Source organism: Toxotes jaculatrix, chromosome 7 (genome assembly GCF_017976425.1).
Source record: "Toxotes jaculatrix isolate fToxJac2 chromosome 7, fToxJac2.pri, whole genome shotgun sequence".
Taxonomy (NCBI): domain Eukaryota; kingdom Metazoa; phylum Chordata; class Actinopteri; family Toxotidae; genus Toxotes; species Toxotes jaculatrix.
This window is the reverse complement of record NC_054400.1, coordinates 21,593,987-21,616,911: the sequence shown is the minus strand read 5'-3', so window position 1 is coordinate 21,616,911 and position 22,925 is coordinate 21,593,987. Positions and strand designations below refer to the sequence as shown.

Sequence of the window (22,925 nt, the reverse complement as noted above, 5' to 3'; positions counted from 1 at the left end):
GTGCAGTTTTTCTTGATTATATTTTAAAACCAGCTCCCCATATCTTCAACAGCCTCACCAGAGTTTGACCATGATTACTGCCTGCCCAGGTCTCCAATGTGGCTGGCTTCCCTGAATGGTACTGATCTTCCAACCCACCAAACTCTTTAAGAGGCTATGTTTTCAATCCAAAATGAAGTGTATTCTTCTAGGAAGCACTGAATACACAGTTCAGTTCAGTTTACACAGGTCTTACAGTACCATAGTAACTTTGCTGTTAACTCATGATTGTGAATCTTTTGAAAAGTCTCATGTGTGCATTATTCTCTGAAATAGCAAAAGCTTGTTGCCCTCTTGATTCTGTTATTTACAGTTCCCTGCCAAGGACTGTTTAGTTTTGCTGACAGTGCAGAACATGGCAATTAAGAGGAATGCTGGCATTTTGGTTTTGGACCACTTACAAAAACAAGCCATATTTCCTTTGTAACAATGAGTCATTAGTAATGCAGTAATAAGGATTTGTGGCTCATGACCTATTTTTGTTTCATAATTATTTTTTAATACCTCCACCCCCACCCCTCCCTCAAACACACACACACACACACACACACACACACACACACACACACACACACACACACACACACACACACACACATCTACATTACAACAGGAATTTTTTTGGCCTTTAAAAACAAGTCACCAACCAGCAGCCTGAAAAAGGCCTACAGAGCATGCTGTTAAAGTATGCCGTTACATATCCTGGATAATTGGTTAATATTTACCCAATAGCTGATATGTGAACTTAGTGACCACTAAAGACTATCCCACCTGAAATAACACTTTAATTAGTTTTTAAAAAGTGGCATGTAAACACCACTTTTTGACAAGAAAATAATGTTTTTTAAATCCATATTATCCCAGAGGCTTAACTTATTTGTCTCTATCTGCAGCCGTTGCTTTGGCGGCGTGACCCATGTTGTTTTTTGTTTTGGCAGAGCGCAGTCAAGACAGTGAGGTGGTGATGCTCTCTGACTCCAACTCCACCCAGGATGCCTTCACAGATCCCACCAGCTCACAAGACAGCAGCCACAAACCTGCCTCTGGGAAAGTCAGCTCATTATCATCAGAAAGTACAACCCCTGTGAAGGATGGGCAGCACGCACCTGAGGACACAGGTACACAAGGATTCAAATTATGGAACGTAGCCGTGCTGCAGTTACCTGCAACATTACGCTGTTTATGCTGAATGTAATCAATCCATATGCCAATATGCACAAAACTATTTAAATGTGAGCAAAATGAAATAATCAGAAAATCTCAAATCTCTACTGAAATCTGTACAACAGACATTTTTTAAAATGCAGATCATTTCCACTATTTCTAGATTCTGCCTTTCTGTTGCCCAGCCCATCTGTATACTCGCTTGTCTTTTCAGCAAAGAATGGCTAAGTGCTCTGCTTCTACTTCAGTCTTCGCACATGATCTGCCTGAGCTTGCTTCTATAAAAGTTGGCTTGTATACCTTCTGTTTCTCCATTGGTCAGAGCTGCTCTGTCTTTAGCTCTAATGTGTAATGCACAATCTCCAGATACTGGAGCTACAGTTACTTTGATTTGACTTTGTCATATGTGAATCCTTCTTCGTCTTCTTCATGTCCTAAAATTTTAAATTTGAATCTAACTTCAGCATCACATGGAGAGCATACTGTCATCCAGACTGAAGAGAAAGTTATCCAGGAAGTAATAGAAGCTGTGGTGGTGACACTCCCTGAGGCTTCAGCCCCCAAGGTCTCTGCGGACCCTTGTCCTCATCCTCTTCCTGTGCCAGCAACCCCTCCAAAGCCAGCCTTCTCTCAACAGGCTGCTCCTCAGACCCCAGCCAGTGAGGGAAAGAGGAAGCCAGAGCCCCCCACAGAGGTGATCGAGGTGCCCAAGGTCCTGCCTACAGAACGTGCCGACCAGAGGCGGATGCTGGTGGAAATGTGCGTCCGTGCTCTCTTCCTCTGCCTCAGCCGCTTCCCTCAGCACTACAAGAGTCTCTATCGTCTGGCCTACTTCTACAGTAACAGCAAGACTCATCAGGTCAGTCACTGGTGGTGCTAGTCAATTCTCATTGCATTTCAAAGGTCAAGTCATCCATTATACCCAAGCCATACACCTATAATCAGTGTCCCCGGGCATTAATGGTGACTTTTGCAGAAGATCAGTCTTACGGAAAATTCCCTACAATTTCCTCAGAAGTCACATGGGCCTTTTGCACTGTGTCGGTGACGAGTATGTCAGTGCTGTGATGATGGCCTTTTCTGTATTTCTTTCTTGGATTTTCTTGGGCCTGTGAGCTCTGCAGTGATGCACGAGTTGCTGAAACAGCCTGCGTTGGCTATAAGGCTCTGTGGGCAGAGGTGTGTGTGGGTGGTAGCGCAGTGCTCTCTCAGCCAGTTTGGCACAGGGAGGTTGTGTTGAGCTTTACTGTGGTGGCATCCTTCTGTCAGCACTCTGTTTGTCGAACCTTTTAAATTCAGCCTTTCCCTGTACTCTACTCAATAATGGTCCCTGCTCTTTTATATTTTATGTTTTGTAATATGCCCATTTGACCTCAAGAGTACTGTCTGTGCAGCTTCGTGGGTTTTATGGTTCCCAGTGGTAGCGTCTTCTTAATTCTCTTTATTGTATATTATATTCAATCAGCACACAAGCACTAAAATTAATAAGTTCAAGAAAGATTATTTCCTTAGGCTCAATTAAATGTAGAATAACTTTTGATTGAGGTTTACCTCAGTTTTTGCCTCCAGTGGAGTTTTCAGCAGCCTGCCTGGATGAAAGCAAATGCACCCTGGCAGTGCCTTTTGTTCTCAGGAAAACTGCTCCACTCACATTGACTGGCCATCTTTATCCACACTCCATAGATGGAAGGAGAGGGAGCCTGTGATTTCATGCTATAGGCCAGTGGGGTAGCGAAAGATAACATGAAGTGGCATTAGCCTGCTATCTTTTGAGACATGGCACTGGTGTAGACACGGATTTGTGAGTCATCACGCTGTGAAAAGAGGTCTGCATTTTTCTGATTGCAAATGAGCATAATTTTCTCCTTTTTTTTTTTTTTTTTTCCAAGCACAAATTAAATACTGCATGCTAAGATTACATCTGCTTGTTTATCATTTCTGTCAATCTATTCTGATGAAGGAAGGATATCCCCTTGTTTTTCTCATCAGGAATTCTCTTGTGTTGTGTATATAAAAATGTACATATGTGGGTTTTTTCATTTATTTATTTATTTCCTGACACAGAACCTACACTGGGCCCGAGATGTGTTGCTAGGAAGCAGTGTCCCATGGCAACAGCTGAAGCACATGCCAGCACAAGGCCTTTTCTGTGAAAGAAACAAGACAAACCTGTTCAATGTAAGTCAGAGTTCACCTTTCCCACATGTTTTTTTCCTGCTTTCCATTAATCATTATGTCACCACATATTACTCTATGTATTTTGATGACACCTGTCATCTCTGGGTTTATTGGATTCCATCATAGTCGCACCTTAAATTGTTAAGGTCTCATTTACACACAGTTAACACTCATTACTGTCTTTAAAATACTGATGTACTTGTGGTCTTATGATCATGAGGTGTAGCTTTATGTATCATCATACAGACCATGTGGGAGCTGCTAATGCAGACTCCCAGAGGAAGAACCTGTGAGGCACTGAGGTGTGTCCTCACGTTGGTGACTAATGGTCTGTCTGCATGTTTGCTGCGAGTGAACGGCTGGCATATTACAGTTAGGTTTACGCTTTCCGCACGCTATTCACATAATTCAATTGGCTGCACAAAAATCAGTCTCAAATATGGATCGCTAGATGCAAGCGGTGCTATAAATGGAATCACGCAGTGTGAGATTGTTGAATTATCTGCCTCTCAGAATTACAAGGCCTCTGTTGGGTTCCAGTGGAGGAGATTACTGTCTGAATCTGTCATCTGCTTTGTATGTCAGTTTATTTACCTCTTTCCACTTGAAGTCGATATTATGTATTTTCAATGTGTGCAGAATGGGCTTACTTTTTAATTTGTTCCTTGTGTGATTTGTCAAAGCCTAAATGCTGTCACTTTGGTTACAGAGTTCATTATACAAGCAGAATGTCTCATCAGTTCAGCACCTCACATCAGTCAGTTGTCAGGTTATGCTTTGGCGGTGCACATTATTTTGGACATGTAGGGTGTGGAGTCAAATGCTGACTCCAGAAGGCTTCTGGTAACAGACTGCCGAAGCGATGTGGGCCAGGTCTGAGCTGGAGGAGATCTCTGCAGCGCTCTGGCTCCCACTGGGTTCTCACAGAGCCCCTTCTGGAGGCAAACCTGCCACCCTGGCATACCAACTGTTGGAGCTTTACTGTTCCCTGCAAACCAAGCCCTCTTTCTCTACCATAGGACAATGTAAACGTTTTTAAAAATGAATCAAACATGCGTGTTTTCCTAGAGTCTGTGAGTTAGTACATTACTTTACATTATTACTTTAACCCTTCGTCAGCCTCATGAGAGCAACAGTGGATAAGAGCCTCCCTGAAGGTTTTTTTTTTTTAATCTAGTTGGATAGAAAGTCATTGTTGAGCACAACGTTTTTTTTTCCAGGTAGAAGTGGATTTTGAACTAGAACCCTTCAAAGCAGCTTTTCTAACCTGTCTCAGTCAACAGCCGACAGCCGCGTTTGAACCTGACTAATCACTCACTGTCAGTGTTAGAAAAATACATTGTGCGTGTCTGAGTCATTTCTTCTGTGACAGAATGACCACATGAGTACACGAGAGCTGCCACAAATTGACACAGCGCGTTGGTCACATCAAACATATGGCACGACGGTGCAAAGCACCTTGGTGTCAAGGAGACTTGACTGTCAGCTGAGTACGCACCTCACTGAGCATGTTGGTGAATACTGAGTTCCCCTAATGTAGGTCATGATGCCCTACTTTTCCTTCTTGCTTTGGCTGGGTTACATTAACTGGGACCTGCGTTAAGTAACCTATATACTGCTGTTTAGAAATGATCCAGATGAGGTTGTGTTGCATAATTTATTGCTGTGGTTGTCAGCACAAGTACTTTCTAGGAAGGCCAGCTCCCTTTTACACCAATAATAAACTAATAATAGTTACACAGTGCTATTAAAACAAAATTAGAGTGATGCAGATTAAGTGAGGTTGATATTTCCTGTTACAGACGTGGGATAAATAATTCATATTGTGTTAAGTCATGGTATAGTCTGTGGCGACATATTGATTGAGACATTGATGTCTGTGTTGTGATACGGAGGCAAAAGTATTTCCTTTTTTTACTGGAGACATTTGGACAGCTTTGCCACTTCAGCTATGTGACGTTTTAAATGATTGCATGTATGTTTACAATCCAGTGTACATGTTAAGAAGGCTCACTACTGTGCTCATTGCTTGTAATAAAGCCCTCTGCTGTAATGTGGTAAATAAATCCAGCATATATCTGGTTTTTGAAGAATTATTTGCCATTTTAGGGCTTTATCTTCCTCTTAAGCTACACAGATGATGTCCCATGACCTTTGCAAACTATCACAAATTGCAAAATCACCACGTGTTGTAATGCAGCCATCATTGTGGGTAAATTATTCTAATGGAATTATTTGCATACATTTCAAGGCTGGATCTAATGTTAATGGTTATAATGCTGCCATAATGCCAGAGCCTCTAGCTGCTCCGGACTACTGTCGAGGGATCGTGAGGAGTCCCAGTGTGTTCACGCAGGCACAGTGTTACCTCCTCCCTCCGCCCCCCCAACCTGACACATCACACACACATACTCTTGCTTACATATTCTTCCACCCACTCACACGTTCACTCTCTACGAAGCTCCAGAGAAAATGGATGTCCTTTTTGCTACATTTCAGACAAACGTAAATCACTCCCGGTCTTTTAACTGTTCAGAGAACATGTTTTGAACCGATACTGTCTACTCAGAACAAGGTTTCATGTTTGATTCGACTGCTTGAATACAACTTTGGTTATAGGTAGGCCTCGGCGTCTTGTTATATTAAGTTAGGATATTCTTCTGGGAAACTGTTACACTTGCATTACTTGCTTTGGTTTGATGTATGACTCAAACATTTGTGCATTCAGCTGTGTAATTTGCTGTAGGTGGAGCTCCACTCAGGAGAACCTTGTTGTTTTTTTTGTTTTTTTTCTAAGGGGTGGAGTATTGGCCCAATGAATAAATTTTGTAGAAGTTGATATTTTGATTTGCATGTTTGAGGGTTAACCCTGGCTGCCAGTAGGTTTTCCATTGCCTTATTCTGCTCTGTGTTCGGTTGAGCTGGACATTTTTCAGCAGTTTTTTTTTTCCCTCACTCACACAACAGGAAGCAGGAAAAACAAGGTGTGTTTGCTTAGTATGTTTATGGTGAGCGGCTGGAGAGACACGACCAGAGTTGAAAGAGAGGAAAAGAAGAAGGTGAGGGCTGTTGTCAGTGGCTGAGGAAACACTGTGTGTCTGTGTGTGTGTGTGTGTGCGTGCGCAACACAATCTTATCTGTAGAGGCAGCACTGCTCTTCAGCCTGTGTTTTCTGTGGTAAACGGGGGCTTTATTTACACAAACCTGCCTTTTTTTTCCCTTCAAGTCTTTTTTTGGTTCCTTTCCACTATTAGTGCGCCATCCTCTTGATGCATCCCACTACAATGATGTTGTTGCAATGAGTTCATTTTTCAGCCAGTTTATGTTCTCTTGCTCTTTTCCTGTTGCTCAGTCTTCAGGGTGATCACGCTTTACCCCTCCCCCTGGCTTTTATTCGCTCTGCTCATCTCCTCTCTCTGTTGCACTCGTTCTGTTTCCTCATTACTCTCTCTCTCACTCTGTTTGTGTGTATATTGTGTGGGTGTGCACTAATGGGCGGGAGTTTCTCTGCTTGCCTCCGATTGGCTGGCAGAAGCCTACGAGGATTGGCTGTGTGCTGTGTATAGTGTGAGAGAAAGCTAGGGAGGAGAAGTGGGGGGGGGAACAACTCCAGCAAGCCGGGGTCAGGGGAGAGCGGAGATAGAGTGCGTGGGTGTTTTTGTTTTGAGATGGCAGTGTTTGAAAGCAGGAGAGGAACGAGTCAGCTTGTCTGTCAGTGGCATACTGAGCTTATAGGCCCTGACTCCAGAGCTGTTTCGCCTCTTGCCAAGGCATCTGCCATTCTCCTCTTCTTCCTCTTCTATTCCTGTCCTGCCGTGTGCAGCTGTGCTTCCCTCTTCTCCTCTCTTGCTGCTCTTGCTGCCCTAGCACCCAAATGCAGCCCACCCCTTGCTCTCAGAGCGTGAACCTCTTTCAGGGTGGAGGCGCTGCTAGGGCTGCTGGTGCTGCTACCGCCAGCAGGAAACTGTCCAAAAGAATACTAACACAGGTGCCGTGGAGTAGCTTTCTTTGGTGATGGTGAGTCGCTTTCTCTCTTCTCACTTTTGCAAAATCGAGCACAAGTTTATGTTAATTTGTGGTTGAGCGGATACTGTTTCATTTTGTGAGAGTTAGTGTTATACTTGGAGTAAGATCCTTTTTAATCAGTGGTTCTTTTGTAGAATGATACAGAGCTGCAAAAGAAAATGCCCTTAAATTGCCTCTGAGGAGCTTAATTCCAATTGTCCATTGATCCATGTGTCTGGTACACTAATGTAGAGAAGAATATAAATGTAAAGATGTAAAATTACACGATCCACCTGCCAGGTGCTGTTAGCATGAGGAGGTAACCAGCCATCTTGGATTGTTAATCTAAAGTTGTAACCAGCTGGTAAAGTAGTGAAATCGTAGTCAGAGGAAAGATGCAGTAGTGACTGCTTGGGTGCTCCAACACACAGTTTGTGCAACTTTCCTGCAGTTAATGTTTTTGGACCTGTGCCTTTCCTGTCTCTGATGTTAAGACATGAGTCAATGAAGTAGATAAGACAACAAGTTGAGGGTTTTCCTGCAGAGATAAACACAGAAGCCAGAACATTGTTTTGGCACACAATGAAGCATCTCTTTTGTCGTGCTGTGACAGTTATCCCTTTATGTTGTTGTTCATAATACTTGAATAAGTGACTAATTAGGATTGTTTTATGATGTGGCATGTCCACTGCCTAATCTTACTACTCATCCTCTACAAACAAAGAAATCCTTTTGAACCTGAAAACCTGTTTGTGGAAAGATCATGCTCCCTTTGTACAAAAGGATTCTCATGTCATGTATTTATCCTCTGTTCATCCCTTGTTTCCTGTGCATCTTAATCTATTGTCTGATTCTTGCGTGTTGTATTGGCCACATCTGTGCCGAAGCTGTTGCTCCAGAAATCAAACAGTTATCATATTTTCTCTCATAAAAAAGGGGTGGGTGGGGGGAAAGATGCTTAAAATCATTGCAGTTAAAGTCTTACAAATCTGCTTTAGCGGTTGTGCTACAGCATAATCTGTGTAAAGCCATGGCTCTGCTTTCCCTAAACAGATTTGCTGTGGTTGGATGGTTGTCTGATGAAGAACAACTCTCCTCCATTAGAGATGTCTTTCTAAGTGAGCGGAACCCACCCCCTCATCATACTTGTCCCTCTCCTGTTGGAGGCTTTTGGTAATCTGTGCATTGAAAGGTTAAAACCTTTCCATGCCCGCCCTGGTTGCATCATATAATAGTTAATCTTCTCAATGCATTGACAGGCATTGGAGCCATACGCTTATTCTTCAGAACCACTGGCTGTGAGTTGGGATCATACCACCAGCTTAAATTGGATCCTGTAACTTAGAAATTGAAATAATTAATAAATAATAATTATGAGCATATTTATTCCTGCATTAATCTAAAGAAATGCTTATAAACAAAAAAAAAAACAAGCATGAAAACTGCATCTGTGAATTACAGACAAGAAGCATGGTTTTTCTGGGGCCATTTCAGAGGGCCAAATGTGACAGTGAGAGGCCATAAGCCTGTCTTCAGGAATGTGTTTTGTTTTGGTTTATTTTGCCTTTCTCTCTTGCTTTGTTCGTCTCTACTGGCTTCGAAAATGTCATCTGATAATCTGGAGCCGTCTGTTAGGAAGAGCATCAGCCTCCCCAGTGCCTTCAGCAGCTGATAGAGCCATCTCATTTGTTTTGTTCCGTCCTGATATGGTCATCTTTGTTTTGTCTCGCACACATTTTCGGAGGCTGTAGCTGTACTCTGTGCCATGTGCTTTATGACTGTACACAGCCTAGGCCACCATCTGCACCCGCATCAGTAACTTCAGAGCGCAGAACCTCGCCTCTCTTCACCTGCTGAGAGGACATGTGCTCACTGAAAAGGTGGACTTGTCCATCAAAAAACACCTCATCACGCTTTCTGCAAAGGAGGACTGTGTTTGTTGGCAGCCAGTCTGCTGCTCTGTTACATTGCTTGGACAGAGCTGAACACTAATGAGGCTGCCTATCATGTGTGCCCAGAGAGACGGCCCCGCTATCCCTCCCTCCACCCTCGTACATGGCCAGCCAGTCCGCAAGATCTCTCCTGCAGCCTCTCCATCCCCTCATTAGCGTTTTCTTCTTTGAATGCCATGTTTTTAACTCACATTAATTCCTCTTGATTTCCCTCTCTACTTTCTTTCCTTTCAGTTTTTCCATCTCTCCCTGTTAATTGTTTCTATGTGTCATACACTCCATAGCCCATTGAAAACCTGCTGTAGCAGCAGAGAGCAGCCGCAAAAATATAAACTTTCGGAAAGGCACAAATTATCCCATTGGCTCGTTGATGTCCTAGACACCAAGTAAATCTTCCAATTTTGAATAATGTTTTGAAACTAAACCATGTTTTGAAATTAAGTCCCTGTTAAATTAAAAGTCAAAGTCACACTGAAAAGTGTGTCTGTGCCATGTTCCACTATCAGTTCACTGAAAACATATTTTTCTTTTTTGTTTGTTGCACTAACTCCTGACTCTGTTTCTTGTTTTTTTTTTTTTTTTATTTGTTTTTTTGCCTCGTCCCCTCCAGGGCATCTGGCGTATTCCAGTAGATGAGATTGATCGCCCGGGAAGTTTTGCATCTCATATGAACCGATCCATTGTCCTCTTGCTGGAGGTGCTGTCTCAGCTTAAGGATCACGACACGCTGTTGAAAGTCTCTTTCATGCTGCAGAGAACCCCTGACCAGGGAAAGTAAGGACCAGCTTTGTATGATACTGCTGTTTCTCTCAAGTGTTATGTATTTGTTCCATGACATCTCCCCTCACTTCTTTCTCTTCCATAAAGGAAGTATTTACGGGATGTTGATCGCCAGGTTTTGGCCAAGAGAGCATTTTTCCTAACTGTAAAAGTCCTGGAAGACAATCTGAACAGTCTCACTGGAGTAAGAACGCACAACTCACTGTACACACACACACACACACAGTCACTAAGAGCTGAGAGCGGCTCAGTGTTTCAGACGTCTGGCATGCACCCACTTCATGTTTTGACAGGATCTGTTCTCTTTCAGGTGTCTGAGCAGCTTCTCAAAGCGCCTGCGCCCTCCATGGGGGAGATGACCACGACGGACACATCCAACAGGCCCAGTTCAGAGGACAGCAAGCATGCGGTGCCTAAGAAGCCTGGGCTCACAGAGGGAGCCTGTGCCACTGACACAGGGCCCAGGGAAGCCTCACAGGCACAACTCACCCCACCACCACTATCCACAGATAAAGGGATTAAGGTTCAAGAGGGCTACCCTGGGAAGGAGGAGACTGCTGGCAGTGAGCACAAAGCAGGGCCAGAGGAACCCATGGAGCTGGACACTGGCCACTGGAGGAAACCCTCTACTGCCACAGATTCTCAGGGCAACCAAACGGAGGCTGAGACCTCCCTGAGTGCTGTGGAGCCCCAGCAGAAAGTGACTGACAGCAGCCGGACACCAGAGCTGTCTCTGGAGGACCTAAGTATCAGTTCCAGGCAGCAGCAGCCCCAAGTCTCAGCACCCAAAGTCAGTCTGGCAGCTAGTGGGACTGATCAGGGTTTATTACGAAGGCCAAACAGGAAAAGGAAGCTTCTAGAAGATGTGGAGTCTGGAAAAACCCTACTGCTCGATGCCTACAGGGTGTGGCAGCAAGGCCAGAAAGTCATGACCTACGACCTGGGACGCATTGAGAAGATCATGTCAGAGACTTATATGCTCATAAAACAGGTATTCCTCTTCCAGATTTACCACAGGATCCTGTGCAGTACAAACACACTGACAACATTAATATTGCAAACATATTATTATTTATATTTTATTTTTGCAAAGTCATACTCATTGATATGAACCCTCCTAAAATAAATTGGTCTCGGGAAACCCCACTTTTAACTGAATTAGTAACACAACACCCACTGCAGAATAGGGACTTTCCCTCTTTCAGTTTTCAAACGCTGCGACAAATCCAGTTCATAGAGTGTGGTTGTGCTTTGACGCTCACTAACCCAAATTCAACCTCTATGACTTTGGTCTCTCTGCTGTTACTTGTGAAACAAGTTGCTGAGCCTAAGTGCAGTCCTACTGGCTATTTTTTAAGATGAATTGGCATTTTGTTTTTTTTGTATTTTTTCTTAATAATGTTACATGTAGATGGGGAGCTGTAGTGGATCAGTCATTTTTGATTTATTGTGTTAAATTAAACTTGTCAAATTGATGCATCTAATCGCTGCATTCCCACAATTTAGAAATTGGGCCTGAGACAGAATTTAAAAGCAAGTGCTGAATCATTTTCTAGTGTCTGTGTCAGCCAGTTTCTGCTCCCATACAAAGACTATTGAATGGTGAAAGACTTGTTAATGTAATGGCAGTCGAACTGGTGCCAAAGAGCAAGAATGTTTAGTGGCATAGCGCCATCACAGAGACAGATGTCTTTCTATATTATGAGGTTATTGCAAATTTTATGGCATTTTATTCTGTCATACATATGTTTTGTTTAAATTTATAGTAATTGATGACTGCCCATAGTTCATAGTAGAAGCAGAGAAAGGCTGCTATCTGTATAGCTATTCTTATTATATTAAATTTGAAAATCATTATGTTAACCTTCTCCTGCAGAGGAAGCATCAAAGAAGCAAGAGCTTTCTTTGTATCTCTCCAGAGCAAGTGTTCCTCAGTTGCTGGAAGTTTGTCCAACTTCAGTTCTTTCTGTGGCGCTGATGATGTAGTTGCACAGCGGCCCACATCAGCTTAAATAGCCATATTGAGCTGAAGATCAATGCTGGCCCTACAGAAGTTGCCATGTCATTGGCTGTATAATGCCAGAGAGCTGTAGCTGGAGTGGGAGGGCAGTAGGCGAGGGACAGTAGAGGAGGAGATAGGCCAACTTCAGCAGCTTTTGGTTGTGTTTGTTTTTTGTTTTTTACATGCTTGGGTTACAGCAAAGTTTTTTTTTTTTCCTGCGCTTTTTAAGAGACAACAAAGAGCATATTTTCTCAGACACACCCTGAAAGAGAGAGAGAGAGAGTAGAGAGAACCAGCCACGACATGTTTTCTATAACCAAATGAGTGAGGCAATTAATATGCCTGGACATATTCCAGAAGCATCTTCAGAGTGTGCAGCTACTTGTACAAACTGCAGATGCTTTGTGGTTTTATGGTTGGCTGCATTGCACAGCTGCACATCATCGTACTGTAAATCTGTACCTTGCATCATATGCATTCTTGTTTATGTTTTGTCAGAGCTTCTGCATGTTTCAGAGGGAAAAAATATATATATAAATGTATATTTATATAAAGAAAAAAATATATATACTTTTTTCTTTTAGCTCACTATTAAGGTGGTAAAATTCAAAGAGCCACTAGATTGTGTGTTCTAGACACACAGCGCATTTCCTGCCATCAAAGCATTTTCAACGTGACAAGTAAAGCTTAAATGCTGCTCGGTTTTGCCCATGAAGAGACTCAGCTGCGTATCATCATGCCAGCAGCCCTTCTACATTTTACAGCCCAGAGCGTTGCCTCAGAATGTGTTCGAACAACAGCTCTCGGGTGTTATCAAACACTGTCTGTTAATCACAGCATAGCAGGTCCTCCATCTCTGAAAACCATGTTGGTCCTCAAAACCTTTCCTCCCATCATATATTTCTTTTTTTTTTTTGAATAATAGGAAAATCAAACTATGCTAAAGGGTTGTTGGAGTCTAAAATACAAAATGTTGTTGAATACAGTTTGTGCTGTCACATTAAATGAACGGTTTAATGTTAGAGAAATTTGCCTCATTCTTAAAGTTATCATTATGTGACATTGAGAAGTCGTCACTAGCAAGTGCGTGTGGTCTGAAAGGGAAAGTTTGCAGCGAGCTAGAACAATTTGAAAGCAGAGGGCTGTCCTCTGCACTGAAGCTTGACTCAGTCCGTTTAACAATTGACATAATTTGAGAACTGGAATGAGGCTGCGGTAAAATCCCTCCCTTTGGGGGTCCCTGAACCGCCACATACAACAGGCTGCTGGCGGGAACATAACAGCTGTGTGAACAAGATTACTGCTAAGTGTACGATGTTGTGCTAAGCTCGCCAACTCCCACACACCCACTCACTGAACTGGGCCTTAATGTGAGTCTTTCTTTACTGGCGCTATGATCAGAGGCAGGAGCTCAGAGGAAAATCCTGCTGGCTCTCATACAGAATCAGAAGAATTTGCTGTTGCTTTGACATTAGTGTGGAGACATGACATGGTATGTACACAGGGACAGGTCACTTCAGAGATATATGATGAATTTGCAGCAGCGTGCTCACTGATCCAGTGTTGATTGAGGAAGTTTTACTGAATAGGTGAAAATGTCTAAGTGCTAATGTCTACGTTCTGCGTGTTCCTCCCGTCAGGTCGATGAGGATGTAGCTCTGGACCAAGCTGTGAAGTTCTGTCAGATACAGTTGGCCACTTCTGCCCAAAGACAGGTAAAACAACACAACTCAGCACGTTCACCTGTCACCTTTCTGCTACCTCGACAGTTTCTCACCCTCCTGTGTTTTTAATGTGGTTTATACCGAGAATTGAATGCACATTATGTGTATACTCTGTCCACGTTCGTTTTTTCCCTCATGTGATGGGATCAGATATGCATAGTGATCATTTTTTTTAAAACAACAGTTTATGTTCCAGCAGCAGGATTTTAGTGACTTGATGAACTGTTTTACAGAGACTACTACTGGCAAAAGAAAATTTGCCCTCATGATATGATCATTAAAAAATATATATAAAGGTCTTGATTGCAGCAGGTGAAAGTTTAGCCAAACAGATCATTTCTGATAAGCTGCAACCACCTTGGCACTGAACAGACACACTCAGGATTAATTAAAGTCTGGTCCCCAGCTTGGCAAACATATGCTTTACCAGCCAAGCTAAAATTATCTATCTGAGTTGTCCTGATGTTGTACACCCCACCCATCTGCCAGTCCAAGTAGGTTGAATGCTAATTTTACTTGTCTGCTACGTAGCTCATAATAGCCAGTTTAAGGATGCATGTTCTCTTACTGTGTGATGTGGTGAAGTAACATGCAGCACCTGTAGTAAAATGTGCCAAACTGATGAGTAACTTGGTAATTCCCAGACTTATTCAAGTCTATCCTACTCCAGCCTGCCAGTACTAAATATAGCCCACAGCGTGATGTGAATGCTCCCTCCTGTCCCTTCAGCCTCACTCGCTAGTTGCCAAACTTGTCATCATTAGCACTGGTATGCATGTTGCTTATTTGCACTGGCAATGTGCGTATGATTTACAAGGCAACATGACAGGTAGAGGTATGTAGAAACATTAAGCATGTCTAATTGCAGTAAAGTTAATAGGTTCAGCTAGAGCTTTGTCTTCTGTACTCATATTCGTCGTCGAATCATTAATTGCTCTGCTTCATCCTGTGTCGGTGACTCCCCCTTCCTCACATCCCTCCTTCTGCCCACACAGTCATCAAGGGTCTCTCTGCCCACATCCTGTTGTCACGGTGATGTTCCCCGAAACCTCAGGCTCATGCGAAGTAGCTGTGGGAAAAATAAATCTGTGTTTTCTTTGTTCACTTATCATATCATCTTATTTTCTGCGTGATTCTTTTTGTTGTCTTTGTTCATTTTGTGTTTTCATTGATTTGGCTAATGTTCACACATAAACACACGACTTGGAGATAATGGTGCTGATGAGGCACAGAGCTTCAAGCCACATTTTACAGATGTGTAAAAAAAAAAAAAACCTATTTAGAGTTAGAATCTTGTTTTTCTGTATCAGCTGTTTATATTCATGTAATGCACATATTTTAATTCAAATGAAATAACATTTAACTCCCTTGCAAACATGCCTCAAAATTAAATACAGTATAGAATGTAATACTTTCTACAGCTGAAATGTTCCAACTAACTAAAATCTAAATTGTTTAAATTTTAATAATCAAATTCTGAATGTGTTTTTATTTTGCTGGGGTTATTTGTTGTTTAATTGGTGACTAATAGTTAAAATCTCGTATGTGGAGTCTTAACCAGACATGTTCCAGTCCTCTCACTGCTGTCAGGTAAACATGATTATTACTGTCATGTGTACATGGCATCATTGTTGATTTGCTAGGTATTAAGATAATTAGTGGTGGTTTGTGCTCTTGTATGCCCATGATACTAATAAGACAGGGTGCCTCTGCACACAAGCTCGCTCTGCAGTCTAATTGAACGGCTGCTTATGTGTAATTATTGTGCCACCAGCTCGGGTCATGGTTTGCATTTGGTTGCACTTGTATATAGTAGAAAATAAAAGTAAGACACGTTGGAGTTCTCAGCTCATGCACCTGAAAAAAATCTTGCCTGCTTCTTACAGATTCACACGTTCCTTCAAGCCCCCACAAGTGCAGAGCCAGATCAGCCTGTCATTGTGCTGAGCCGGAAAATCGTTGTGCTCTGCGTACTGTTTGCTCCCCCAGTTTGAGACCATATCAGGAGGAAAGTATGCTCAGACTAAATGGCCTGCGCTCTTTGTTGCTGTCATGCATTGAATGCCTGATAAATTTTCATAATCTTTTTGGTTTTTACTCTGCTCTTCTTGGCGAGAGGTTTAGCTTTTCAGAGAGACTTGATGGAGGTACTTGATTAAAACACTCCAGCCTCGCTCTCTGTATATCGGCAGAGTTGGAAGAATATTATTAAGGCTTTACTCATCAAAGAATATGGACGTTTGCTTCACAAAACAGCTCCGGTGTCGTTCCCCTTTGGGCAGGCAATTTAATTAAAATGTTCAGTTGGCCGGTCTTTCAGTTGTGTTGGAAAGATAGCCCAACCTGTACGCGACAACTACAGCTGCTCTAATCTGATTTAAAGCCCAATCTCGATAATTGCAAAGAACCATCTTTCAGTTCAAATTGTGGGACCTCGGTCTGGCTGCCAGCAGCCCACTCACACCGCTCACTGAGCACTCGAGGAACCTACAGACCGGCTGCATGCTATGTGCTGCAATTTTCTCAGGTACGGTGTTTTTCGAACGCACATGGCCCAGCTGACTTGTCGGTGTCTTTGTCGACGATATTTAATTCATGAGATATGAATCATCAAACTGGCTTTGGAGCTGGTGCGTGCTTGAAGCTGCTGTGCTGCTCTGTGTTGGGCTGAATGATCTGTTGCTGTCTAAGGCTTTGGAAGGCTACTCTTGTTTGTTTGATTTTTTTCCTGTGCTCTGCTGCGTGAATCCCGTGGGGGGCTTCATCATACACAGCTCTGATTCAGAGCACAATTTGACTTCAACTCCCAGCAGAGAGCCTGAGAAAAAATGTTATGAGAGCTCTGTTACTGCCAGAATCATCTGCTGTTATTATACAGTATCTGTCAGAGGTTGCTTCAAGGCTTTTGAAATCTTGGAAAAACTGTAGTACATTTAATGATCAAACGTATCTCTCACTCAGATGCACTGTGGTGTGAAAAACAACAAGTCATATTTACTTTTCAACATGTCTGCATAATCACAGCGGTGCAGTTCTGTGTAGCCTTCCACTGGATATAAAATTCCTTATTTCTTCGGCTTGTTAAAATGTGCCACAGTTGATATGTAAGACTGAAGAGCTGGATTTTAAGGCTTAGAAAGGCTAGTTTCCATCCAACTTTTCATCCATTTTAAATTGAAAACTAGAGAAGGTGTATTCACTTCTTTTAACTGTGCTCCTCTGTGTTGCCATGACAGCGGCCGTGGGAGCAGGGCGGCTGTTGTCACAGGTTGTTTGTGCAGCTCTTGTGTTTATAAGTGGTCCTCAAAAGGACACCCAGGAAAGTGGCTCAGAGGGATGTAGTGTGGTGTAGAGCAGTGCTCCTCGCCAGCACCCAACACACAGTCCTGCACACAAGTGAGCCTCCGAACCCTTGGGGAACGACATCGCAACTCTGTGAAGGATACCAGTACTTTGTTAAAGAGCCGAGACTGATATTGCTCATGTGTGTTGTTTGAAAAGTGCAGTGGCATCGACTGTGGCTCGCTCTTGTTTTTTCCGGCACTGAGTCTCGAACCAGATTCCGTCTCCAGGGAAGAGGATGTGCACTTCTCAGAAATCCACCTGAGCACAGGATGGTTAGCGCTGCAGATGGATCCACAGGGTCAGTCACACCTCCTCACGACCACTGCTCTTCTTCTGTGTCCAACAGTCTGCAGGCGATGCCCCGACCACACCTAAGTACACCAAGGAGCACCGAGACATCTTCTTCCCCGCTTCCCTGCCGACGCCCGTCCTGCTCAGCCACTCCGCCTGCCACCCGTTGTCCACCCAGGACAGCCAAGCCAAAGTGGTGTATGAGCCCCTGAGCAAGCTGTCCAGACCTCAAGCCTCGAGCTTCCACGACCAGCCACAGAACAGGCGGACAGCCAGTCACCCTGCTGCGGCCATGGCCTTCCTACCACACACAGGTACAGTGGCCTTTATTTCCACCATCTTTTTATTACTACATGGCCGTTCACTGTTTTTGCTACAATCACATGTGCACACATCTTAACAAAAGTTACCGCACTCTCTACAGCTGGAACGAAATTCAGAGCTCGCTTTGTTAAAACTGTACCGCTGAGGTGGAGCTCTGCAGTTGTCAGTTCAGTTTGGAAAGATCCTAGTAGTCCAAGAGACCAGCAGGGGGCGCCGGTGGACTTCCACAGATCTGTTACATAACAGCAGACTCTGACCTGGTTATATTTTGCCTTTTGGGTTTTATCAGTCCCCCAGCAAGAGTTTTAGAAATCAGTGTCCTCCAGATTGTGACTCTTTTTCTGCCTACGTGAGCTTGTAGAGGGATCTTTGAATTATCATTGCTGATCCTTGTAATGAATATTCGGGTGGATACATATGGTCTTTATGCCAAGTTTAATGTTTAAAGCTGTCACTCCTACACCCAGTGTCTTCAGCCAGAGTTCCTCTGATATTCCATGTGGCTTGAAATAAACAAATAAAACACCAGCTCGACCTGTGAGCCTGAATCTCCACTGTGTAATATTTGGTGGTGTATTCTCCGTAATATTCAAACTCCTTCTTTCTCGTTATTACATTTAATTGATATTTAGAATGTTTTGATAAATCCTTTGATTTTCTGCATGATTCCAGTTAGAACCATTAGAGGGCGGTAAACAGCATTTGGAGACACTGAACTCAGTCCTGTTGTTGAGGCAGCTTTTATTTCTTTTCTGTCAGATAAGTGCTCAGTAGCTGCCCCTTGTGTTTTTGTCCATTTTCAGCAAATGGGCCTTTTTTTACTCCAGTCCCTGAAACCTTAGCTAAATTTTACCTCTTTGATATCTGCAGGTGTTTTATAGGTTACAAACTTGACACAGCTGTTGCTTTTGAGATTGAGCAGCACAACCACCTAGATGACATTCATTTCCATGCAAAGGAAAGACCAACCAGCAATTTTCTGACACGTGTAGAAAGACATGAGGGCTAATTTAAAGTGATCGGCCTCTTACTTATTATTTTAAAATATGGAAACACTCATTTAAAAAAAGATATTCACATACATGAGGAGTTAACATTTCACGTTTACCTTCCACTCATACAATAATTCAGAAGTCAATATGAATTCATATTTGTTGCTGTCTGTGGTAGGAAGCAAGATTGTGTCGCTATTTTTGATTGTGGAGCATTTTCAAAACCTTTTCTTTACATTTAGATAATCTCTGACCTGTGCTCCTGCCAAAACTGGGGACTGTACGGCTGCTGTCTGCAGACAGAACTCAAAATCCTAATGTAATATTAATGTTAGCATGTGCTCTATTAACACACACTGTAGTTTTACATGATTCTGTCTTGGTTCAGTTTCCTTCCTCTGGAGCAAAATTTATATCAAGATGTTAGTGAGTGAAAAAAATCCGCCCGAAACCCAAAGTGCAAACCTTTAATTAATTAGCTGTCGGAGCTCTCAGCAACGAGGCAGAGACACTGAATCTTGTTTTTGTCCTTAATTGGAAGCTCACAACAGAGCAGAGCTGAATTTCAGCTTTGAGAAAAGTCCATTTTACATCTGCACTGGGGTAAATTCACTGAAGGTCATGTGACAAGCTAAAACCAATCAGCTTTATGTGATCAAAAAGAGGAAAAAAAACATAATGTTATGAAATCATTTTACCTAATAAGAAAAATGCCTGTAACCTCCAGCTGGATGGTTTGTGTGGATCTGTGCTGATACATGCAGAAACAAGTTTTCACACACACACATACACACACACAGGTTAGCATCAAGCAACACTGCACCAATGTGTGTTATATAATGGTTTCCTAGGCAACATTAATGGAGAAGCCCGAAAGAGTATTAGATCATTTTTGTTTTCATTTGTGTCCGTCTGAGCTTCAGGGGAGATTTTTGCAGTTATTCTACCAGCAGTCGTTACAAATAGTTGTCTAATGAAGAGAACTTTAAAGACCCCATTTGATAATTGACCACTGCCAAAGGAAATGTACAGGATGTATTAGTGTTGGATTCTTACATTAAAATACTTGAATCGTCATGTCATGGAAACAGTCTGTCCTTAGTGTTTATGTCTTATGTCACAGTGTGCCAGGTGACACAAAGTTCTTCTGTGTGTAATATAATATAAAAGATTTTTCTCAGTACTTCTGCTCGTTCCAATAAAACAGCTTTCTTTTACTCGTGTGGTATCACACTCTTTAACACGGTTTCGATGGAAAGCCTCAACATCTTGATTCAGTAGGAAAAACCGTCACTTTTAAGTCAGATGTTGTGTAAATACTTCTCCAGCTGGGCCAACGTTACTGGGAATCCAGATCTGAGGTCTTGTTGTTAACAGACAACCTGCAGAGAAACGTTGATCCTATGGTTTCTTGTTATTGTTGGTGGTTTTCCAAGACTGAAAACAAAAACAACAAACATTGAACTCAACTTGAAATGTTATCAATTTATTTACTGTAAATGCTGTAACTCCAAGTACCAGGAGGATTTGATGCTGATGGTGTAATTTTAACATGTTGGTGGATTGTTTTTGGCCACAGAGGAGCGGGAGGAGCCCTCTGAGGGACTTTCGTACCGACAGCAGGAGTCACACCTTTGTCAGCAGATGAAACTGGCCACTGTATCCCAAGGGCAAGGATCAGCAGCGGGCTGGTTCCAGGAGGAAACTGCCACATGTAGCACAGCACAAGCTTGCCCAGGTCAGTGCCTTTGAATCGAGAGCATGAGAGTAAAAGAGACTTCATGTTCCTCGAAAATGTTTAAATATTTAGAAATGTCCTCTTATTTTCGTCTCTCAGACCAGCAGCAGCATGCCAGCAATGAGCAGTCAAAGCTTCCAGACCCCAGCCGGATTCGCTCCCGTGTCCCACCCAACATGCCAAAGCTTTTCATCCCCTCCACAGTGACCAAGTTCCCACCAGAAATCACAGTAACACCCCCGACACCCACCCTCCTCTCCCCCAAAGGCAGCATCTCAGAGGAAACCAAACAAAGACTGAAGGTATGCAGTCTGTACACCTATGAGTGAATGAGTGTGTGTGTGTGTGTGTGTGTGTGTGTGTGTGTGTGTGTGTGTGTGTGTGTGTGTGTGTGTGTGTGTGTGTGTGTGTGTGTGTGTGTGTATACATTTGGGCCTGCTTTGCTGCATCAGAGTCTGGCCAGCTTGCAATTATTGAGGGGAAGTGTATCAAAAAATTCTTCAGGATAATGTGAGAATGTCTGTACGTCAGCTGAAACAGGACAATGACCCAAAACACCGGAGTAAGTCCGCAACAGAATGACTTCAGGAAAACAAAATCTGCCTTTTGGGTGTGCAGGTCTGATCCACAGCTACAGGAAGCGCCTGGTTGAGGTTTCTTTACTTAGATGGAGATCAGATCACATTTTATGACAAATTTATGCAGAAATCCAGGTAATTCCAAAGGGTTCACCTACTTTTTCTTGCAACTGTATATAACCATACGCACGGTATATCCAGCACTCTCAACAGTGACCCCTGCTGTCTGCTCCTGTACAGAACGTCATCCTGTCGTCTCAGTCTGCAGCCACAGTCAAAAAGGACACTCTGAGCCAGCCGGCGCTGGAGGTGCAGGAGACGTCCAGCCAGGAGTCGTCTCTGGAGAGCGAGTCGGACGAGGAGGACGATTACATGGACATCTGAGAAGGCCTGGTGCGCACACGGAAACTGAACTCTTGTCACAACCTGGCCTGACTCTGCCAAACCCTGTGCCCCTTTCTTTATATAAAAAAACAAAAAACAAAAAACAAACAAGAAATGGTACATGTCACTGCAGCTGTCTTTGTTAATGCTATTGTTCCCTCATGTGCATTACAAAAAAAAAAAAAAAACGCACTCCCAAACTGAAAAAAATGCAGTATTGTCATTGCCTGTCATGTCACTGTGTTGCTGTGCTTGTCAGCAGTGATGGTGTGCATGACAGACGATGATGGCTTTAGTCTCACAGCATGTCTGTAATGTGCCATTTATGCATATCACACATCAGCTTATTGAGCTCGTGTGCACCCAACTGTACACTGGATCTGGCAACAAAGACTGTCAGCCTTCAAAGCCAGCCAGTCCCGTGTTTATGCATCTTTTTTTCTATGTTGTGTGCTAAACTGTATCTCCACGCTGCAGCTAAATCCTCGAGAACTCGCCGATCTGAGGTGCCTCAGTCTGGGACCGACGCTCAGCAGCATGTACCTGCTGTCCACCACTTTGACCATTTCCTCTGGCATGAGAGTTTCATCTGCAAGACAAATTACACTGATACATGATAAGTTTCAGTGAACAGCAAGGTGAAATAAGGACAGCCGGTTGCGTTCGGAGCTCGTCTGCGGCGTTAACGGGCCACACAGTCTCACAACCTGTAGCAGATTGGAAATGTTTACACTTAACATTTGGGATGTTTTTCAGTTAGCACTTAACTTTGTGCTGGTTTTGTACTCAATGTATTTCTTGTAATAATAATTGTCCTATATATTTTTCTTTCGCTTTGTGTGCATTTGTAGCTGAGAGGAACAGTTCTTACCAGGAAGACGTCCTGTCACCAGCACTGATCTGAATGATATGGAAATGGGGGTTTTCGGTTATTAGAAATTAGCTTTTGTACATATCATGATTCAAATATTCTGATATGTTTGGCTTTAATGGTTTGTAGTATTAACCCGGAGACGTGTGTGCATGTGTGAGAGTGTAAACATTAAGGCGAGGGTCACTTCGGTTCCAGTCAACTCAGGAAACGACTCGACGTTAACAGACACTTAACGTGATCTTTCCTGACTTCAGTGGAATTGAAATGCATGCCGAGGAAGACTTTCTAATACAGATGCCTTTCCATTGAAAACATTTTGGTAAATTTGTCACAATTCTAGCCTAACTCAGAGGAAGACAATAGAATGTTTTTTACAGATTGTTTTCTATACAAAGAAAGATATTTACTGATTATGTTTCCTGAAAGATGTCTAAAAATAATTTTTAAAAAAGACAGAAATGAATAATTGTAAACTATCACCCTTGATTTAAGAAAAAAAAAAACAGTTTTGTATTTTATTTCATTATTTTTGTTGATAATATTTTTTTTCCTTTG

General features: G+C 42.8%; 1 protein-coding gene across 3 annotated transcripts in view; it reads left to right on the top strand.

The window, feature by feature from the left end:
• cabin1 (calcineurin binding protein 1) overlaps positions 1-21,732 on the top strand; it is a 36,261-nt gene extending 14,529 nt beyond the window's left edge. For 2 of the 3 annotated variants that reach the window (XM_041042246.1, XM_041042245.1), the window contains exons 28-38: positions 978-1,157; positions 1,668-2,062; positions 3,268-3,381; positions 9,949-10,112; positions 10,206-10,302; positions 10,429-11,109; positions 13,761-13,835; positions 17,536-17,794; positions 20,376-20,534; positions 20,634-20,836; positions 21,353-21,732. In XM_041042246.1, the coding sequence (XP_040898180.1) occupies positions 978-1,157; positions 1,668-2,062; positions 3,268-3,381; positions 9,949-10,112; positions 10,206-10,302; positions 10,429-11,109; positions 13,761-13,835; positions 17,536-17,794; positions 20,376-20,534; positions 20,634-20,836; positions 21,353-21,496 (2,471 nt within the window). In that variant the 3' untranslated portion in view covers positions 21,497-21,732. Of the gene's footprint in view, positions 1-52; positions 119-977; positions 1,158-1,667; positions 2,063-3,267; positions 3,382-9,948; positions 10,113-10,205; positions 10,303-10,428; positions 11,110-13,760; positions 13,836-17,535; positions 17,795-20,375; positions 20,535-20,633; positions 20,837-21,352 lie in introns of all 3 variants that reach the window. The other variant, XM_041042244.1, reaches the window with a different exon arrangement.
• Positions 21,733-22,925: the final 1,193 nt, after the last annotated feature.